Source organism: Polypterus senegalus, chromosome 1 (assembly GCF_016835505.1).
Source record: "Polypterus senegalus isolate Bchr_013 chromosome 1, ASM1683550v1, whole genome shotgun sequence".
Classification (NCBI taxonomy): domain Eukaryota; kingdom Metazoa; phylum Chordata; class Cladistia; order Polypteriformes; family Polypteridae; genus Polypterus; species Polypterus senegalus.
In genome coordinates this window covers 314,459,543-314,477,465 of record NC_053154.1, presented here as the reverse complement: position 1 = coordinate 314,477,465, position 17,923 = coordinate 314,459,543, and the positions used below count along the sequence as shown (strand labels likewise).

The 17,923-nt window shown below is 40.6% G+C and overlaps 2 protein-coding genes across 2 annotated transcripts in view; one reads left to right on the top strand and one right to left on the bottom strand.

Annotated features, from left to right (window-relative positions):
* The window catches only part of nat10 (N-acetyltransferase 10), a 95,711-nt gene that overhangs the window by 24,271 nt on the left and 53,517 nt on the right, over window positions 1–17,923 (bottom strand). The window contains exons 14-17 of the mRNA XM_039736345.1: window positions 15,189–15,339; window positions 10,484–10,580; window positions 9,550–9,666; window positions 5,676–5,777 (exon numbers count right to left, since the gene is read on the bottom strand). Of these exons, the coding sequence (XP_039592279.1) occupies window positions 5,676–5,777; window positions 9,550–9,666; window positions 10,484–10,580; window positions 15,189–15,339 (467 nt within the window). The remainder of the gene's footprint in view (window positions 1–5,675; window positions 5,778–9,549; window positions 9,667–10,483; window positions 10,581–15,188; window positions 15,340–17,923) is intronic.
* abtb2b (ankyrin repeat and BTB (POZ) domain containing 2b) overlaps window positions 1–17,923 on the top strand; it is a 335,934-nt gene that overhangs the window by 312,405 nt on the left and 5,606 nt on the right. The window lies entirely within an intron of this gene.

Genomic DNA, 17,923 nt, shown 5'->3' with positions numbered 1-17,923 from the left:
TTGCGCTGCCTGTGTGTGTGTGTGTGTGTGTGTGTGCGTCTCTGTCGCACTGCCTGTGTGTGCGCGCCCTCTGTGTGTGTGTGTGTGTCTCTGTCACACTGCCTGTGTGTGCCCACACGTGTGTGTGCGTGTGTGTGTCGCACTCTCTCTCTCTTGCTCACTGCACAGGAAATGCACAGGGAGAGACTGAACATGTACAAACCAAAAGGGAAACTGGCTTGTTCGTATACCGAGTGTGTGGTCGTGAAGTGAGGCAAAAGTTTGGCCGTAAACCGATTTGTACGTGTACCAAGACGTTCGTGAACCGAGGTTCCACTGTACTTGCATTACATGGATTATACTTCTGGATGAACATTCATTGGTTGTCAACTCTCACAGAGACCGCACATACGGCTACAGTGATCCCTCGCTATATTGTGCTTCGACTTTCGTGGCTTCACTCCATCGCGGATTTTAAAATGTAAGCATACCTAAATATATATCACATATTTTTCGCAGGTTTGCGGATTTCTGCGGACAGTGGGTCTTTTAATTTATGGTACATGCTTCCTCAGTTTGTTTGCCCAGTTGATTTCATACAAGGGACGCTATTGGCGGATGGCTTGGAAGCTACCCAATCAGAGCACTTATTACATATTAACTAAAACTCCTCAATGATATACGATATGCTTCCCGCACGGTACGTGATTGTTCGCTTTTCTCTGTCTCTCTCACTCTCTCTGACATTCTCTGCGCCTGACAGAGGGGGTGTGAGCAGAGGGGCTGTTTGCCTAGAAGATACGGATGCTCCTCTAAAAAATGCCACTTTATCGCGCGGTGCTTCGGCATACTTAAAAGCCCAAAAGCACATATTGATTTTTTTGATTGCTTTTCTCTGTCTGACATTTTCTGCTCCTGATGCAGACATTCCTTTGAAGAGGAAGATATGTTTGCATTCTTTTAAATGTGAGAAAGTACTGTCATCTCGGTCTTGTCATGGAGCACAGTTTAAACTTTTGACTAAAGGGTGTTATTTCATGTCTAGAGGGCTCTAATAATGTTAACAGTGTGGGAGAGTTTCTAAGGGCTTAAAATATATAAAAATAACCATACAAAACATACAGTCCCTGACAAAAGTCTTGTCGCTTCTCTATTTTGTAGAAACTCCTGCTATTAACCTGACTTTTAACTAATCAACTGGTGTTAGAAATAGCTTATATGAAAAGCTAAAGCCCTCCCAAATGATGTTTAATGCACTGAAATAAATTAGTTTCACTGAAAAATGATTTATCATTTAATCAGGACAGAAAGGTCAAATTTGGGCAAGAGAAAAGTTGTCGCCTATACAGAAAATTAACAACTTTACTGCAAATCCAAAAATATGTCCGCAAATTAAGCAGTGGTGCTGTGAGATCCAAATTTAATATCTTGTATGACTTCCATGAGCTTGAAGGACAGCATCCATGTGGTTTGTCAAGGATTCATACAATTTATTGATGAAGTCATCAGGAATAGCAAAGAAAACAGTCTTGCATGCCTCCCAGAGTTCATCAATATTCTTTGGTTTCGTCTTCCATGCTTCCTCTTTCATCCTACGCCACATATGCTCAGTGATGTTCATGTCTGGTGACTGGGCTGGCCAATCCTGGAGCATCTTGATCTTCTTCGCTTTAAGGAACTTTGATGTGGAGATGGAAGTATGCGATGGAGCACCATCCTGCTGCAGAATTTGGCCTTTTTTATGGTTGGTAATATAAGAGGTAGGTAAGATTTCTTGGTATTTTAGACTATTGATGTTGCCTTCCACCCTGCAGATCCCTCGCATACCCCCATACTGGATGTAACCCCAGACCATGATTTTGCCTCCACCAAACTTCACTGTTTTCTGGGTAAATCTCGGCTCCATGCGGGTTCCAGTAGGTCTCCTGCAATATTTGCGGTGACTGTGGTGTAATTCAACAGAAGATTCATCTGAAAAATCCACCTTCTGCCACTTTTCCAGCGTCCATCTTTTTAGCAGGCTGTGGGCCTTGGCAAATGCCACACGGTTTTTCAATTGTCTTTTGTTTGGTGCTGGTTTATGGGCACTGATTCGACCATGGAGGCCATTTCGAGACAGAATCCGACAAACTGGTTGACACAGGGACTTCAGGTGACCAGGTCTCGTGGAGCTCTGCTGCAGTGGAAAATGGGCTGGCCTTGGATTTTCGAGCCAACAAACGGTCCTCTCGAGCAGTTGTCTTGCGGGGTTCTCCTGACCTGGGCTTGTCAAAAACGTCTCCAGTCTCTTTAAATCTTTTTTTTATCCTCTGAACTTGACGCTGAGACACATTGAAGGTGTTTGCCACATCAGCAGTGGATTTGGTCTTCAGCCTCTTGATAATCACCACTTTAGTCTCAGGGTGAATCTTAGGCATGTTTGCAGAGGTCTAGTTGCAGTTGATGTGAAGGTCTAGTGTACTGGGGTTCTTTTTATACACACCTGAGACCTAATTGATCCATTATTAGTCACAGGTGAAGCTCATATGACAAGGCGACAACACTTATGTCTTGCCAAAAATTGACTCAATGGCCATTACCAAGCTGTGAATATTAGAATACTTTTTGTCAGTTTCGTTTTGCACTGAAACAATATTACAAAAGCTGATGGGATTGAAATGACCCATTTCTTGTAACAAAACCTTGATTAGAAATATATTTTAGCGGCACTTCAGGTCAATTTGTACACAAGCGACAAGACTTTTGTCAGGGACTGCATGGTTTCTACTTCGCGGATTTTCATCTATTGCGGGGGGTTCTGTAATGCAACCCCCACGATCGAGGAGGGATTACTGTACAGGCAAAATTAAACCTGTTTGGTTTTACCGGAGCAAGCTGTAGACTAGTTAGAGTGAGCCACTGGGTATATCGCATTACGATATTGGCTTCCACCAAATGCCTGCAACTCTCTACGATTATGTAAATGCAGGCCACAATAGAAAAATTACAGAAAAAGTCATGTAATGGTGACATTGCCGTAAGATGCACAAAATAAATTCTAATAAATTAACATTGTCAACAAAGGTCCAATTACAAAAAAATCACCTGAAGCTAAGCTTATTTGAGCTCAGCCAGATGGGAGACCAACCAGGAAAGCTTTGATTGCTGCTGGAAGAGGTGTGGGTGAGGCCAGCAGGAGACACTTACCCTGTTTTCCAAGTGTGGACCTCAATGCTCCAGTGCACGAACAGTGACACTGTGTTGAATAATGGTGCCACCATTGAGATGAGACATAAAACCGAGGTCCTGACTCTCTACAGCATTGGTGGCGAACCTATGGCACGCGTGCCAAAGGGGGCACTCAGAGCTCTCTCAGTGGGCACGCGCGCCGTCGCCCGAGCACAGAGTTCGTTACTATAAAGCCAGAGGAATGCGGGGCCGGGCTGCTCCCCTCACCGCTCCCCTTCTTCACGCGCTCCGGAGGACTTTTCTCACATCACCCGCCCCTCTGCCCAGCAGCCCAATGGGAGCGCTTCCTTCCTCTCCTGTCTGGGGTAAGGCGGGCGGCACACATGCTGCTTGAGGGTGCGGCACGGACTGCAGCCTTTTGAGTCTGTGATTCCCGTGGTGGGGTTGGAGGGGATGTGGTATAGCGGGTCCACAGCTCAAAATCGAAAAGGCCAGTTTTAACAGATAATTGCCGCTTCGCGCTTAAAGAGGGGTTATGGTAGAGTGGCCGGAGCGGTTTCCGGAAGCTTTGTAATGCGGGCAGTCCTCGCTTAAGCGCACAGGTGAGGAGTCGTCCGCATCTGTAATTATTGCTGGGGGTTGCTAATCGCCACACCTGATCCACGACCCCGTAATATATAATGGAAGCTTTGGGGGCGGAGCTTAATAGGGAAGACCTGCGTGAAACACTTGAGAGGATCGAAGGGATGACAAAGGACAGCACAGTTAGTTATGAAAATGAAATCCTTAAAGTGTGGAATTCTCGGCCAAATAATCTTAAGTCAATGACGGCACTTGAGATTGCTTTCCTTACTTTGTTTGGAACATCTTATGCTTGTGCGCAGCTGTTTTCAGCTTTGAATTAAATCAAATCTGACACCAGAAACAGACTAACAGATGACCTGAGTGCTGCATGTGTTGCTCTCAAACTTACAAAGTATGAGCCAAGGTTAGACAAATTATCAGCATGCATACAACAGCAAAAAGCACATTAATTGTTCAAAAGCATACCGAATGCAAACTTTTACCTTTCAACAAAAAGCTGTTTGTATCATTGAAAGCTCCGTTATTATGTTTTTCTTTTAAGACAAAATATGTTAATGTATGAGTGGCTTTTCTAAACTAAAAGCTCAGTAGATAGATAGACAGACAGAGCATCAGTATTGGCAGTCCAGTCCAATTTACCATCCAGCTCCACTCCCAGGTATTTATAGGTCTGTACCCTCTGCACAGTCACCTCTGATGATCACGGGGTCCATGAGGGGCCTGGTCCTCCTAAAATCCACCACCAGCTCCTTGGTTATGCTGGTGTTCAGTTTTAGGTGGTATTCAGGTTAAATTGCCATGTTGGCACTTTGCGATAAATAAGTGGGTTTTGGATTGCAGTTTGGGCACTTGGTTTCTAAATGGTTCGCCATCACTGCTCTATAGTCATAAAAGGTTCCTGGGCATCTCTTGAAAAGAGTAGGGTGTTTCCCGATGTCCTGGCTGAATTTTTCATCATAGCCCTGTCCATTCTGGCCCCCTAATCGCCCCCTGTCTCTAATTTCCTAGCTATCTATCCCATCCCTTCACCACCTAATAGCTAATATACGCTGAGAGTATTGGCATAAAAATGGCTGTTGTAACATTAAACAGGTAAATGCTGCACATTGGGTGGTAGTTCATGGGGCTCCCCACGGTTTATGTGAAAAAGAGATTTTGAAAACAGACGGGCGATTTCTGAGCAATCTCCCAAGAAATCAAGACGTTTCTGATGTAAGAAATTCTTGTTACTTTTTATTCTAGGAGTGTTTATTCTAATATTATGCAGAGAGTGTAATGAGACTTGAATCCAGATTATTAAATTTAAAAATGTGCAGATTCAGAAAAGCAACTACATGCAATTCCAAACAGCACATCTACTTGCTTCATTGATGTTTATTTTTAATTGTTTCATTTTTTTTTTTAATTTTATTAATTTTATTGTAATCATTTCATACAAACAGATCAATTTTTACAAAAAAAAAAAAAGGATTGAAAACAAGTTGACTTGATGTTTATTTTTAAACCTGACAACAGAACAATGAGTAATTCTGAACTAGTGTCTAACGGCATGTTCTATTTTCGGACACAACAAGCTAGACCTGCTGTATTCAAATGAACATCGGGACAGGTCTGACCATCTTATTACCACTTATACCTCTGTTATTGATTGCAGCAAGACAGACAGACAGATAGATAGTGAAAGGCACTATATGATAGATAGATAGATAGATAGATAGATAGATAGATAGAAAGGCACTATATGATAGATAGATAGATAGATAGAGACTGACTACCACTATTTGTATTATATAGTGCCTTTCATCATCTCTCTCTCTACCTATCTATACAATTTTATTATGTTTTTCATGAAATGCAGAAATCTACTCAAGACAGGAATTCAACATACAATAGTTCCAATGGAGGCACCAAAAAGCTAACATCAATTAGTTTTGTCTACTTACTTGTTCTGAAATTGTCCATGGAATTAAATCACCAGCAGCCTTCTTTCCTCGAGAAAGACTGTTCAGAATGGACTGGCGAGAAATTTCACCTTCAAGACACACCTAACAGATAAACAGACAGCCAAGGGGTATTTAGTTTGCATGTTAGCTGCCATGAAAACAGTCATATTTTGCAAAGATTTACTTTCAAATATCAAGATTTACTTCAAGTTCAGTATAATGCATTTCTGAGTCAGGATAAAAGGTAATGTTTTCTAGAGAGAGGTAAAATCCTGGTAGGAATAGTTCCAACTGTCTTGAAAAATGAGCCATCATTGAAGACTGGCAGAGCAACCATTGTTTATTTCTTAAATTGAGCTCCCTGTACTAATTATAGTACTTAATCTCTATTAAAGACGACACACAGGCCTGCTCTTTGAGCTTGAAAGTAATCAGAAGAATACAAAAACAAAAGTTAACAGATAAGATCTACACTGGCATAACACTTGTCTCATGTGAATATCTAATAAATTATTTTAGCCATGTCCAAAACCCTGCATAACCAAGATCATCTGTGAACCTTCTTACTAAGACCCTGAGTAGCAGCTGCAAAGTAACATATCCGCTTTCAAATTCTGTTATGTCGCTTTCACACAAAGCTGTGAATCTGGATTTGTAAGTTATCTGTTTGCAATTGAAAGTACTAAGAAGAAGTGGTCATTAACCCTTACAATGTTTTCATATGCCATCCCAATGTTGCTCCTTAAGGGTCTTTAGTGACCCCGGTTACAACAGCCTCATTTAGGTGTCCTGGATATTGTACCCTGAAACATTTTTTTTAATTAATAAAATTTATCTGGTTTACAGCTTTACTTTTACTACTGCCTTACAACATTTGAGATGAAACTGGTTACATTTCTTTTCCTATTCCAATTATAGGACATGTAGGCAACGTGACTTGCTTATGGTGACAAGGTGTCAGTAGCAGGATATGAACCCACGATTTCAGGGTTTGAATTTCAAAGCCTTAACCACTACAAGACACTGCCTGCCTGAATAAGAGGAGCGTTTCCATGACTCTGTGTGTCATGCTTTGTCCTCTTTTTAAGGTAACTCTTGTATATGCCACTCCCCATTGCCTTATACAGACCCGACTTCAGTGATGCCATCCTCATCTTCTCTGTATCGCTACAATTTCATTGGATGTACAGCCCGATACACTGACCACCTTAACTTGTAGTAACAATGATCCTAATTCTTAGGACAGATGACATTTATAGGCTGTGAACAAACAAACTTTAATACAGTGGATATCTATTAAAGTCAGTAGTGGGTCAAAACTGACACAAAAGACATGGCACTTTTCAAAATGTATAATAGCAACTATACAAAAATGACATTGAGAAAATGTTCTTTTTGTAAAGATACATCACTTAAACTCTTCACAATTCTGACTTAAAGTTGCTAATTTAGGACGTCTGTCTGGGTTGTGAACATTGGACTTTTGATGCATCATATACTTAACCATAAATGGAGAGTAAACTGACCCAAAGTTCACGGCAGCATTCAAAATGTGCAGCAGTTGTACAAAAATATGAAAACCTTTCTGCTGTTTGTAAAATTACACATTACTAAAAGCCTTCACATATGTGAGCTGAAAATAATAATAATAATAATAATGTTAGGTTCAGAATGGGGAGCATGCACAGGTACAGCATGTTGTTGCACCCACCGCAAGACAAAACACGTCTGGATACTGGTTAGCAACCCCCCAGGCAGACACATGTTCCAGTCCCAACCAAGTGTTACGTGGGTACCCCCTTGGCCTTGTCCAGCCACTCAGGTCCTCAGCAATGAAGATCCTATGAGTCAGATCATCCATGGGTACTCGTGCCTCATGGCTGTAGTGCCATAACTGATGCTCCCTCACAGTGCAGGTACAAAAGCCTCATTCAGGACTCCATGAGAAACTACTTGTTCGATACAATGTCAAACCAGCGGTACCCAAGGATTCTTCAAAGAGACACAGTACCGAAGGAGTCCAGTCTTTGTCTCAGATCACTGGATAGTTTCCACGTCTTGCAAACAGGAAGCACCAAGACTCAAGACTTGGACCTTCGTCCTTTTGCACAGGCATCGGGAGCACCACACACCCCTTTCCACCGACCTCATAACCCCACATGCTCTTCCCAAACCCTCTACTGACTTCATAGTTAGAGTCTCTAGAGACATGAATGTCACTGCTGAGGTAAGTAAACATCTCAAGGAGGTCGACACTCTCTCTGCAGACAGACACACTGCTGATGGCCGTGCCTAAGAGGTCATTAAAGGCCTGGCTCTTGGTGTTTATCAGGACACTCGCAAGCCCAGACACTCAGACTCCTCACTCAGTCTCTATTGACTCAGTGAAGATCACAGCATCGCCAGCGAAGTCAAGATCAGTGAATCTTTCTTCACCAACAGATCTCCCATATTCCTTGGACCTGACAACCCAGCCCAATACCTAACCCATGCAAGCACTGAACAGAGTAGGAGCAAGAACACGCCACTCCCATACCCCAGAACAAAATGGGAAGAATGAAGAGATATTAATTATTATTAATCAATTTATTATTATTATGAGTAAAACTACACTTTTAAAAAACCACACATCTAATATCTCACACATTACACAACTGTCATCCTATGCAAAAAAAGTTTTTAAATACTGCACAAGTTAAGAAAAAATAAGTAAATAATAATACTGAATATGATGTTTCACAATTTTGCCTGTAAGGTGTGTGATTTCAGTACAGAATTTAGCATAGTAATCGCTTGGGGGGTTGAAACTGTTCATTAGTCTTGTGGTCTGCGCTCTAATGGACCTGAATCCCTTCCCTGAGGGGAGAAGTTCAAATAGTTCATGTGCTGGATTTAGACAGGATTTATGGGTTGGCATAAACAAACTACCCAAATGCAGTAGAAAATCCAGTAAAGTCAATGGTGGCTCAAAATTGACCCCAAACACATGGAAATGTTTAATAAGATGTACAAATTATAGGATTTACTGTTCAGTAATTGGGAGGAAGGGAGGAAAAGTCACAAAGTTCCATCCCTAACAGATAAAACTCTGGGTGCTTTTACTGATTTCAAAAATAAAACTGGGTCAATCTGACTTAATGACACTGCAAGGGGTGAATAAGCTACTTTAGCAAATTCTTATTCTGAATATTCTAAATTCTAAATTTTCCAGTTGAGGCGGCTGTCAAAACATCAAGCCTGTCTTGTCTAAGCGCAACCTTGAAACAGTGATACCTGCTTTTATAACATCTAGTCTAGATTACTGCAATGCACTTCTTTTTGGAATTAGCCAGGCCTCCATTGCTCGCCTACAGCTGGTACAAAACGCCGCTGCTCGATTTTTAACTGGCACAAGAAAGCATGAGCATATTACCCCGATTTTGGCTTCCCTTCACTGGCTTCCAATTCGTTTTCGAATTCATTTTAAGATCCTTGTATTTGTTTTTAAATCCTTTAATGGTTGTGCCCCTCTTTAATTGTCGGAACTGCTGCACCCTTATGTAACGTCTCGCTCTCTCAGGTCAACAGACCAGATGCTTTTATGTGTTCCCAAGACACGATGCAAACTCCGAGGTGATCGAGCTTTTTCAGTTGCAGCCCCAAAACTCTGGAACGATTTGCCGTTGCATGTTAGGCCGGCTCCTTCGCTAGCTGTCTTTAAATCCTTTTTAAAAACACATTTTTACTCTCTGGCTTTTAACCCAGTATGAGATGTTGGCTATCTGTATACTTTTTATTAAGAATCTCTTCAGGTTTTATGTGTTTATGTTTCATTTACACAATATTTCATATTCACTTGATATTTGGTTTTACTGAACATACATTACTGCCATACCTGTAGCACTGCTAACACCTCTGGCAAAGAATTCTGGGTTGGAGGGACTGGTGGAAGCAAACAAAAAAGATGATGTGCTGGAGCATCTGACAGCATCTGCAGGTCATTTGGAGAGTTCTAAAACAAAAAGCATGCAACATGTTTAAAAACCTTTGGGAAGTTGTGTAGAATATGAAATTCATCACTTAAAACTACGAAGAGCGTACCATGGCCAAGGGTTTGGTGTTAACAGAACACACAGAAGATACTTAATGTGCTCAGTACAAGACTTTCCCTACATAACACTGTGATTTTGGTAGTTAGTATTGTAGGCCAATATTATATTATGTGGAATTAAGTGGACAAATCATAAAATGGCTGAAAAAAAGTATATTCTACTGCATTTGTGTTGCATCTGGGGTGTAATCTTTTTCTATCCTCTGTATATGGTGTATATTCATACAATACACTGTGTAGAGAATGTAAATGAAAATTAGAACGTGTCTGCATTTTAAGTTCTCATCAAGCTAAGCACACCTTCAAATACAGATTCCACAGTGTGTTAAATTAGTGATCAGATATATGATATAATTGTCTCCTACAGAAAGATTATTGTTTTCAGATTATTATAAATGAAAATGTTTATACACAGCACACCATACAAGTTGAGTTTTCTTAACTCACTTTCTCTTAAGTGAGGACATCTCAGGGCTACAAAGATATTATTTTACCCCTACGATTCCAGACTTCTGGAAAACCCTGTACAATATTTTTCATACATTCAATTGTTATCACACAGTTGGGATAATTTAGACGCCATGTAAAGTGACCAGAGAAAATGTTGTTATACTTGTCAATACCAAAAAATCTGAAAGTAGTTTAAAATCATCAATAAGAATCCCTTACCTTTATCAGGACTCCAGATACAAAATCAAAGCAACTGACAAATATTTACCTTATAGTGTGAAGCAACATACAAAGCCATCAGTTTCTGCAGGAAGGCTTCAGAAGCTCGATGATAACAGAAGAGGGTGTCGCGGTTTACGTAATAGCTGCAAAAAATACAACTTAAGGAACAATAAATCAAGCACCGATTTTGAATTAAAAAGATCAAACCTAGTCCGACAGCCACACAATCTCCAAAAAATCGCTGTCAGACATAAGTGTGTGCCCATGTGCAGAGAGCACATGGCATGTTTCAAAAATAAACATAACCTGATGCAAGGGAGGGGTATCGCCTTTTAATATGTAACACGCCGCAATTACAAAAGAACTCACTCAAACAAGGAAGCTAACGCCCCCTGCTGGATACAATAATAAAGTAAGAAAATGCCAGCATGGTGTTGCATTCAGACGTGTTTATAGACTTGGTCATTTGGTTTCATTTTAAAAATTTTCTTGTTTCTTCATCAAAGAGTTTATCAAAATTTTATTACATATTTTTCTAACAGCGATATACATTCAAAAATAACATTCAGTGTGTTTACATGTACACATAATCCAGAAAAACTGGATTAAGGCAGGAAGAAACCTGGTTCCTTAACCTCCTTAGCGTTAGACCCGAGAGTCAATCAGGCAACTATATAGACACGCTGCACATAAGCGTTAGACCCGAGGATTACTCGGGCTCTAATAATGCCAACAATGTCGAGCATTGTTCTGAAAACAATATAGGTGTGTCTTGCGTTAGCATCAGGCCTGAGTGTTACCCGGGCAATGATGCAGTCACGTCTTGTCCTAGATTCATAATGGCGTCTCATAAGAAACGTTTTTCAGCAGCCCAGGTGTTGTTTTTTCTGTCCCCCCTGGCCATTGGACCTTACTTTTATCCTATGTTAATTAATGTTTACTTATTTTGTTTTCTTATTGTGTCTTTTATTTTTCTATTCTTTATTATGTAAAGCACTTTGAGCTACTGTTTGCATGAAAATGTGCTATATAAATAAATGTTGTTGTGGTTGAACCCTCTTGACATTGATGACGAAGTGAATGAATTCAGGTAGTGAAATTGAAACGGACAGTGAAATTAAAAGTGATTTTGATGAATCCGAAAGAGACATTTGTGTCAATCGCAGTGTGCTGTTCAAAAGCTGATCAGTCTGGAAAGAAAATGTGTAAGGAATCACAGTACTACAGTCCCGAGTGTAACGTTTCATTGTGCATTTCATTTATGCTTCAAGATATACCAAACAAACAACACACCTTTGACAGTATGCACGGTAATAGCATTATTGTTGTTATTATTTTTATACTTTCTACACTTCTGACTTAGTCTTTTGTACATTTGACAGTAGAAAGATGAGAATGTCATTTTTCAAGCCAAAAAATGCAATGCTTTTTACATGTTTTCATGAAAAAATTTAACACTAAGGAGGTTAATATAGTCTGTTCTTACATGTTCAAGTTATCTTCTGGACTCCTGTTTTGGTAAAGCATCCCAACATCATTAAATTGCACAAAAAAAAAAAAAAAAAAGCCCCCATCGGCCACTATACACCATGTTATTCACATTCTTCAATTTCAAGGAGTAGGAGAAGTGAGCTACAGCAACTAAGGTTTGCACAAGATGCCATGCAGCTGCAGAGACGAGCTCTGGAGGGGGCAGAGGCAGAAGGCAGGCTGTTCGCATAGAATGAGATCTACTGTTGCATTCTGGTAAATACTTACTTTGTATGGAAATGACTAAATAAATAATCCATATCGCTTTATCTTGTTGAACAGTAAAAAATGAAGTCGTAAGTTTCAAGGTAGAACTGATGCAGTACACTAGCACCTAATTGAAGTCCCACAGAATGTTTCATTGTGTGAAGCAAAGAAGAGACAAATTTGTAACTTTGCCAATGCTTTTAAATGGGATATATAGGTATTTCAGAAATGTGTATTGCGCATTTGAAGTCTCTCTCCTAAAATTTTTTGAAGTATGCCAGATTTCAACAAAAATTGGTCTGCTAGGAGCCTTTCATACGTACAGACAGACATGACTAACGCAGCTGGCGCTTTTCACGTTATATGCAAGTGCACCTAAAAAGCAAGGGTTAAATATTGAGCTCTGAGGACCTCCTTGTGTAACGATGGTGGCCATAGAATTTTTGTATAGGACATCAACAACAACATTTATTTCTATAGCACATTTTCATACAAACAGTAGCTCAAAGTGCTTTACATAATAAAGAATAGAAAAATAAAAGACACAATAAGAAAACAAAATAAATCAACATTAATTAACATCGAATAAGAGTAAGGTTCAATGGCCAGGGGGGACAGAAAAACAAAAACTCCAGACGGCTGGAGAAAAAATAAAATCTGTAGGGATTCCAGACCATGAGACCGCCCAGTCCCCTCTGGGCATTCTACCTAACATAAATGAAACAGTCCTCTTTGGATTTAGGGTTCTCACGGAAGGGCTTGATGATGATGGTCACCTAAAGTTCTGCCTTTTAATCCATCCATCATTGTTGGAGCATCATGATGCTTTGAGTAGGTGGAGGTGGCGCATGCACATAACAGGCTTTACCTAGTTTACAGTGGCTAGCTGAGAAAGACTATCCCAGAAGGATTACATTCAAACCCGAATGCAATTAAGAATGAGGCACACGTTCATCAGAGGACCCATTCATGCAAATATGAACCCAACCATGTGCGGCCGTTTAGAATTACCTTCTAACTGGAAACATACAAATCAACTGAATTAAGGCTTAAAAACAATACACCTAACAACTCTAGCGGATTTATGCTTTGGTTATATCATGCACAGAGCCGTTTCCTCAATTTGAAGATGTTCAGAAGTTTTAAACTGACCTAAATTAAACCTTCAAAAACCTGGCAAAAGAAAGAAAACTACCTCTCTGCCCAAATAAGACTCCTTCAGCTTCCAGCAACCAGATAAGCACAAAAGCACTTATCCTTTTATTAAAGTGGATTACAATTCATTCTGCCATTAGTAAATACAGATGCCGGTCATAAAATTAGAATATCATGACAAAGTTGATTTATTTCAGTAATTCCATTCAAAAAGTGAAACTTGTATATTACATTCACTCATTACACACAGACTGATGTATTTCAAATGTTTATTTCTTTTAATTTTGATGATTATAACTGACAACTAATGAAAGTCCCAAATTCAGTATCTCGGAAAATTAGAATATTGTGAGAAGGTTCAATATTGAAGACACCTGGTGCCACACTCTAATCAGCTAATTAACTCAAAACACCTGCAAAAGCCTTTAAATGGTCTCTCAGTCGAGTTCTGTATCAATCAGGGGGAAGACTGCTGACTTGACAGTTGTCCAAAAGACGACCATTGACACCTTGCACAAGGAGGGCAAGACACAAAGGTCATTGCTAAAGAGGCTGGCTGTTCACAGAGCTCTGTGTCCAAGCACATTAATAGAGAGGCGAAGGAAGGACAAGATGTGGTAGAAAAAGTGTACAAGCAATAGGGATTACCGCTTGTACCCTGGAGAGGATTGTGAAACAAAACCCATTGAAAACTGTGGGGGAGATTCACAAAGAGTGGACTGCAGCTGGAGTCGGTGCTTCAAGAACCACTAGGCACAGACGTATGCAAGACATGGGTTTCAGCTGTCATATTCCTTGTGTCAAGCTACTCTTGAACAAGAGACGGTGTCCGAAGCGTCTCGACTGGACTGCTGCTGAGTGGTCCACAGTTATGTTCTCTGATGAAAGTAAATTTTGCATTTCCTTTGGAAATCAAGGTCCCAGAGTCTGGAGGAAGAGAGAAGAGGCACAGAATCCACGTTGCTTGAGGTCCAGTGTAAAGTTTCCACAGTCAGTGATGGTTTGGGGTGCCATGTCATCTGCTGGTGTTGGTCCATTGTGTTTTCTGAGGTCCAAGGTCAACGCAGCCATTTGAGCACTTCATGCTTCCCTGCTGCTGGCGAACCTTATGGAGATGCAGATTTCATTTTCCAACAGGACCTGCACAAAGTGCCAAATCTACCAGTACCTGGTTTAAGGACCATGGTATCCCTGTTCTTGATTGGCCAGCAAACTCGCCTGACCTTAACCCCATAGAAAATCTATGGGTATTGTGAAGAGGAAGATGCAATACGCCAGACCCAACAATTCAGAAGAGCTGAAGGCCACTATCAGAGCAACATGGGCTCTCATAACACCTGAGCAGTGCCACAGACTGATCGACTCCATGCCACGCCACATTGCTGCAGTAATCCAGGCCAAAGGAGCCCCAACTAAATATTGAGTGCTGTACATGCTCATACTTTCATGTTCATGCCTTTCAGTTGGCCAACATTTCTAAAAATCCTTTTTTTGCATTGGTCTTAATTGATATTCCAATTTTCCGAGATACTGAATTTCGGACTTTCATTAGTTGTCAGTTATAATCATCAAAATTAAAAGAAATAAACATTTGAAATACATCAGTCTGTGTGTAATAAATGAATCTAATATACAAGTGTCACTTTTTGAATGGAATTACTGAAATAAATCAACTTTGTCATGATATTCTAATTTTATGACCGGCACCTGTATGTTATTTAGTAAAAGAGGGAAAATTCCATTAAAACACTTTTATATACACCTTATAGCTAGTGAATAAATGGGTAAGATGAATCTGCATTCTTTACTAATACAAAATATCAGCCAAGACTAGTAAATTTACATGCAAAAAAGGATACAGCTCGCAGTTCTGAGGCAGTGGGCAGCCTGTGATGATGCGGGGAATATTCAGACAGTCCAGACAAAGCAGGTCATTGAGCCACTTCTCCACAGGGTCATCAGGAGAGTAACGGATCGACTCCTGCAGGGACACTTCATGGAGGGATCGTGCTATGGGACAAAGCAAGTAAATTTAACTTTCTTTCTGAATAATACAGGAATCAGAAGACTATAAAATGCTGGGGATAACAAATTACTGTACTTTCCAGCATAGTTTCACATTGCTAAAGTATCTTTAGTTTTCTCCTTTTCCTTACAGCCAATAACATAATCACATAAGCCAGTGCTGTACACATGCTTTCCAGTTACGGCAAGTCAGTTGCAATTTCTGCCTTTTTTTTCTTGTATTCTTTTGTGGCACGTAAAATACATCAGTGAGACAAACTTCTCTTCTGTTTGCAAGGTCCAAAACACCCACATCCCCCTTTTATCTCATACTTGCAATATATACACTGCAATTCTGGCTGAGCGCTCATTGGTTCTTAATACCAGCATAAACAGAAGTTTGTCCCTAAGAATAAAGTTGAAAAAAATAATCCAGTCTGAGTTTGTCATGACGAGTTGCAGAATAGCTGGGTATGTCAGAGTGGTGCTAACAGGATCGCACCGGGACTGCTGTAACACGAATGTAAGTTTAATGTCACTGTGCTCTGCACAAGAAGTTATTTTATTGATTCGTTCACATGTGCAGGCCAAGTTTGGCACACAGGGGCTAGTCTGCCTGCATTTAGAAAACCACTACTTTAGCAGTTTGTAGAATGAAGGGGACAACTGCGAAGGCATTGTACTATTCCTGAGATGAAATTGAACCCTTTCCTGGTTTGGAGACCTGAGAGGGGCCTGCACGTGGAGCAGACAGTATAAATACGTGGACAAGCAGTCAAACATTCCGAAGCCGAAGGACGGAAGATTATGTCATCCGTCCGGAAAATCCTTTCAGCGCATTGACGAAAATGACAAACTATACACATATGTGATTTTTACCGCCGTATCACTATGGGAGGGATATCGTCTTTTACATTATATCTATATAGTTTCTGGTTACTTAAAACGCTGCAATTTAAACGAACTTATTCCAACTAGGGAGCTATTGCCATAAAGGAAACAACTGCTTCTGACACTCTAAGATAATGTAATTGAATTCTGCAAATGAAAATTGTTGGATGTGGTATAGCGGGTCCTTTTCCAAAAAAAAAAAAAAGAAGAGGGACAGGTTTTAAATCCATAAAGCCGTGGCCGCGATTGCACGACCGTGGGGAGTTGATGAGGTAGTTGAGGCGAGTCGCACCTGCACAAGTGATCGTTCTAAATTGCTTCATTAGCTTCCTGCGGTATGTGATTAAGGCGCTGCGCCCATGGAGACGTGGGTGTGTATATATACAGGACAGCACAAGAAAAGGGAGCAATCAAAGAAAAGGAAAAAGACAAAAAGAGGTTAAAAGATGTTAAAGGCAGTCTTGGCAATTGATCTGGCCACCTGGAAGAAGGAAGTAGTATGAGCTGGGGCCCCATGAAGGAGCGTTAGCTGTGGCACTCTAGGGGGTAGTTCACCCCACTGAACTTTCGGGTGGAGTGTGGCGAGCAAGGCAGGTGCCCTCCCTAGGCTTCCGAGGTGCGACCACATGAGCACGAAGGAAGAAGCAAGGAAAGCCGACCTCGGACAGTCTGGCCATGATGCCTGGAGGCAGCCAAGATGGAGGTCAGCCAAAAGGAGCTTGTGGCTGCCGAGTCTCCATCGGCTACGTGAGCAATTGTTGAGCCGGGGAGAATGAGAAGGAGGTGGGCTGAGATCAGGAGGAGTTAGTCTGCATTTTAACAGATTTATTTTTTTATTCACACTTTTCATTGGAATTTTATGGAATTATGTACTTTTTTTTTTTAGAACACTGCACAATTGACACTTGTTGGTTTTACTTTTCTATTGACTGTTTTTTAAATAAAAGCACTTTTTCCACCATCCTCAGAGAATTGTCCTCATTTGTCAGCTCATCTCCGTCATAACTATCGATGGTGTTGGTTCAGCAGACTCACCGGCATCGTCACATTGGAGCAGTTGAGTAATGTGATAAGGCCTTTAGGTACTCAAGGGTCATTTATCTAAACCAGGGGTGAGCAATGTCGGTCCTGGAGAGACACAGTGGCTACAGGTTTTCATTCCAACCCAATTGCTTAATTAGAAACCAATCTTTGCCAATCTCAGACCTTATTTAATTTTATGGCTCTTTAGTCTGCGCAACATAAGGCTCTTATATCGTAGATTTTTTCCTTTCCAAGGATATCACCCAAATGATTTGAAGCCTAAAACGGATAATTTCAGTCTGTCACCTTTTTCTATTAAGTGTTTTATTAAATCAATGATGAACACACACAGATGTAATTGGGGAAAAAAGCCAGCTGGAGAGCTGCTGGCTGCTTTATCTTTTACATCTTATTGCTAATAAAGAGCAATTAAAACAATAAATGCAGCATTTTAAGACTGAAATAGGCAATTAAGGGTGGAGAACCTTAACAAGCAAGACTACTAAAATGAAGCATCAAAGTGTTACTTAAGCAATAAGTGCCTCATCATCAATAATTGACTTCTCATTAAGAAACAGGGCTGGAACAAAAAACCTACAGCCACTGCGGCTCTCCAGGACAGACACTGCCGACCCCAATCTAAACAGTAGTAAGTTAGGCAGGAAATTAGATTTTA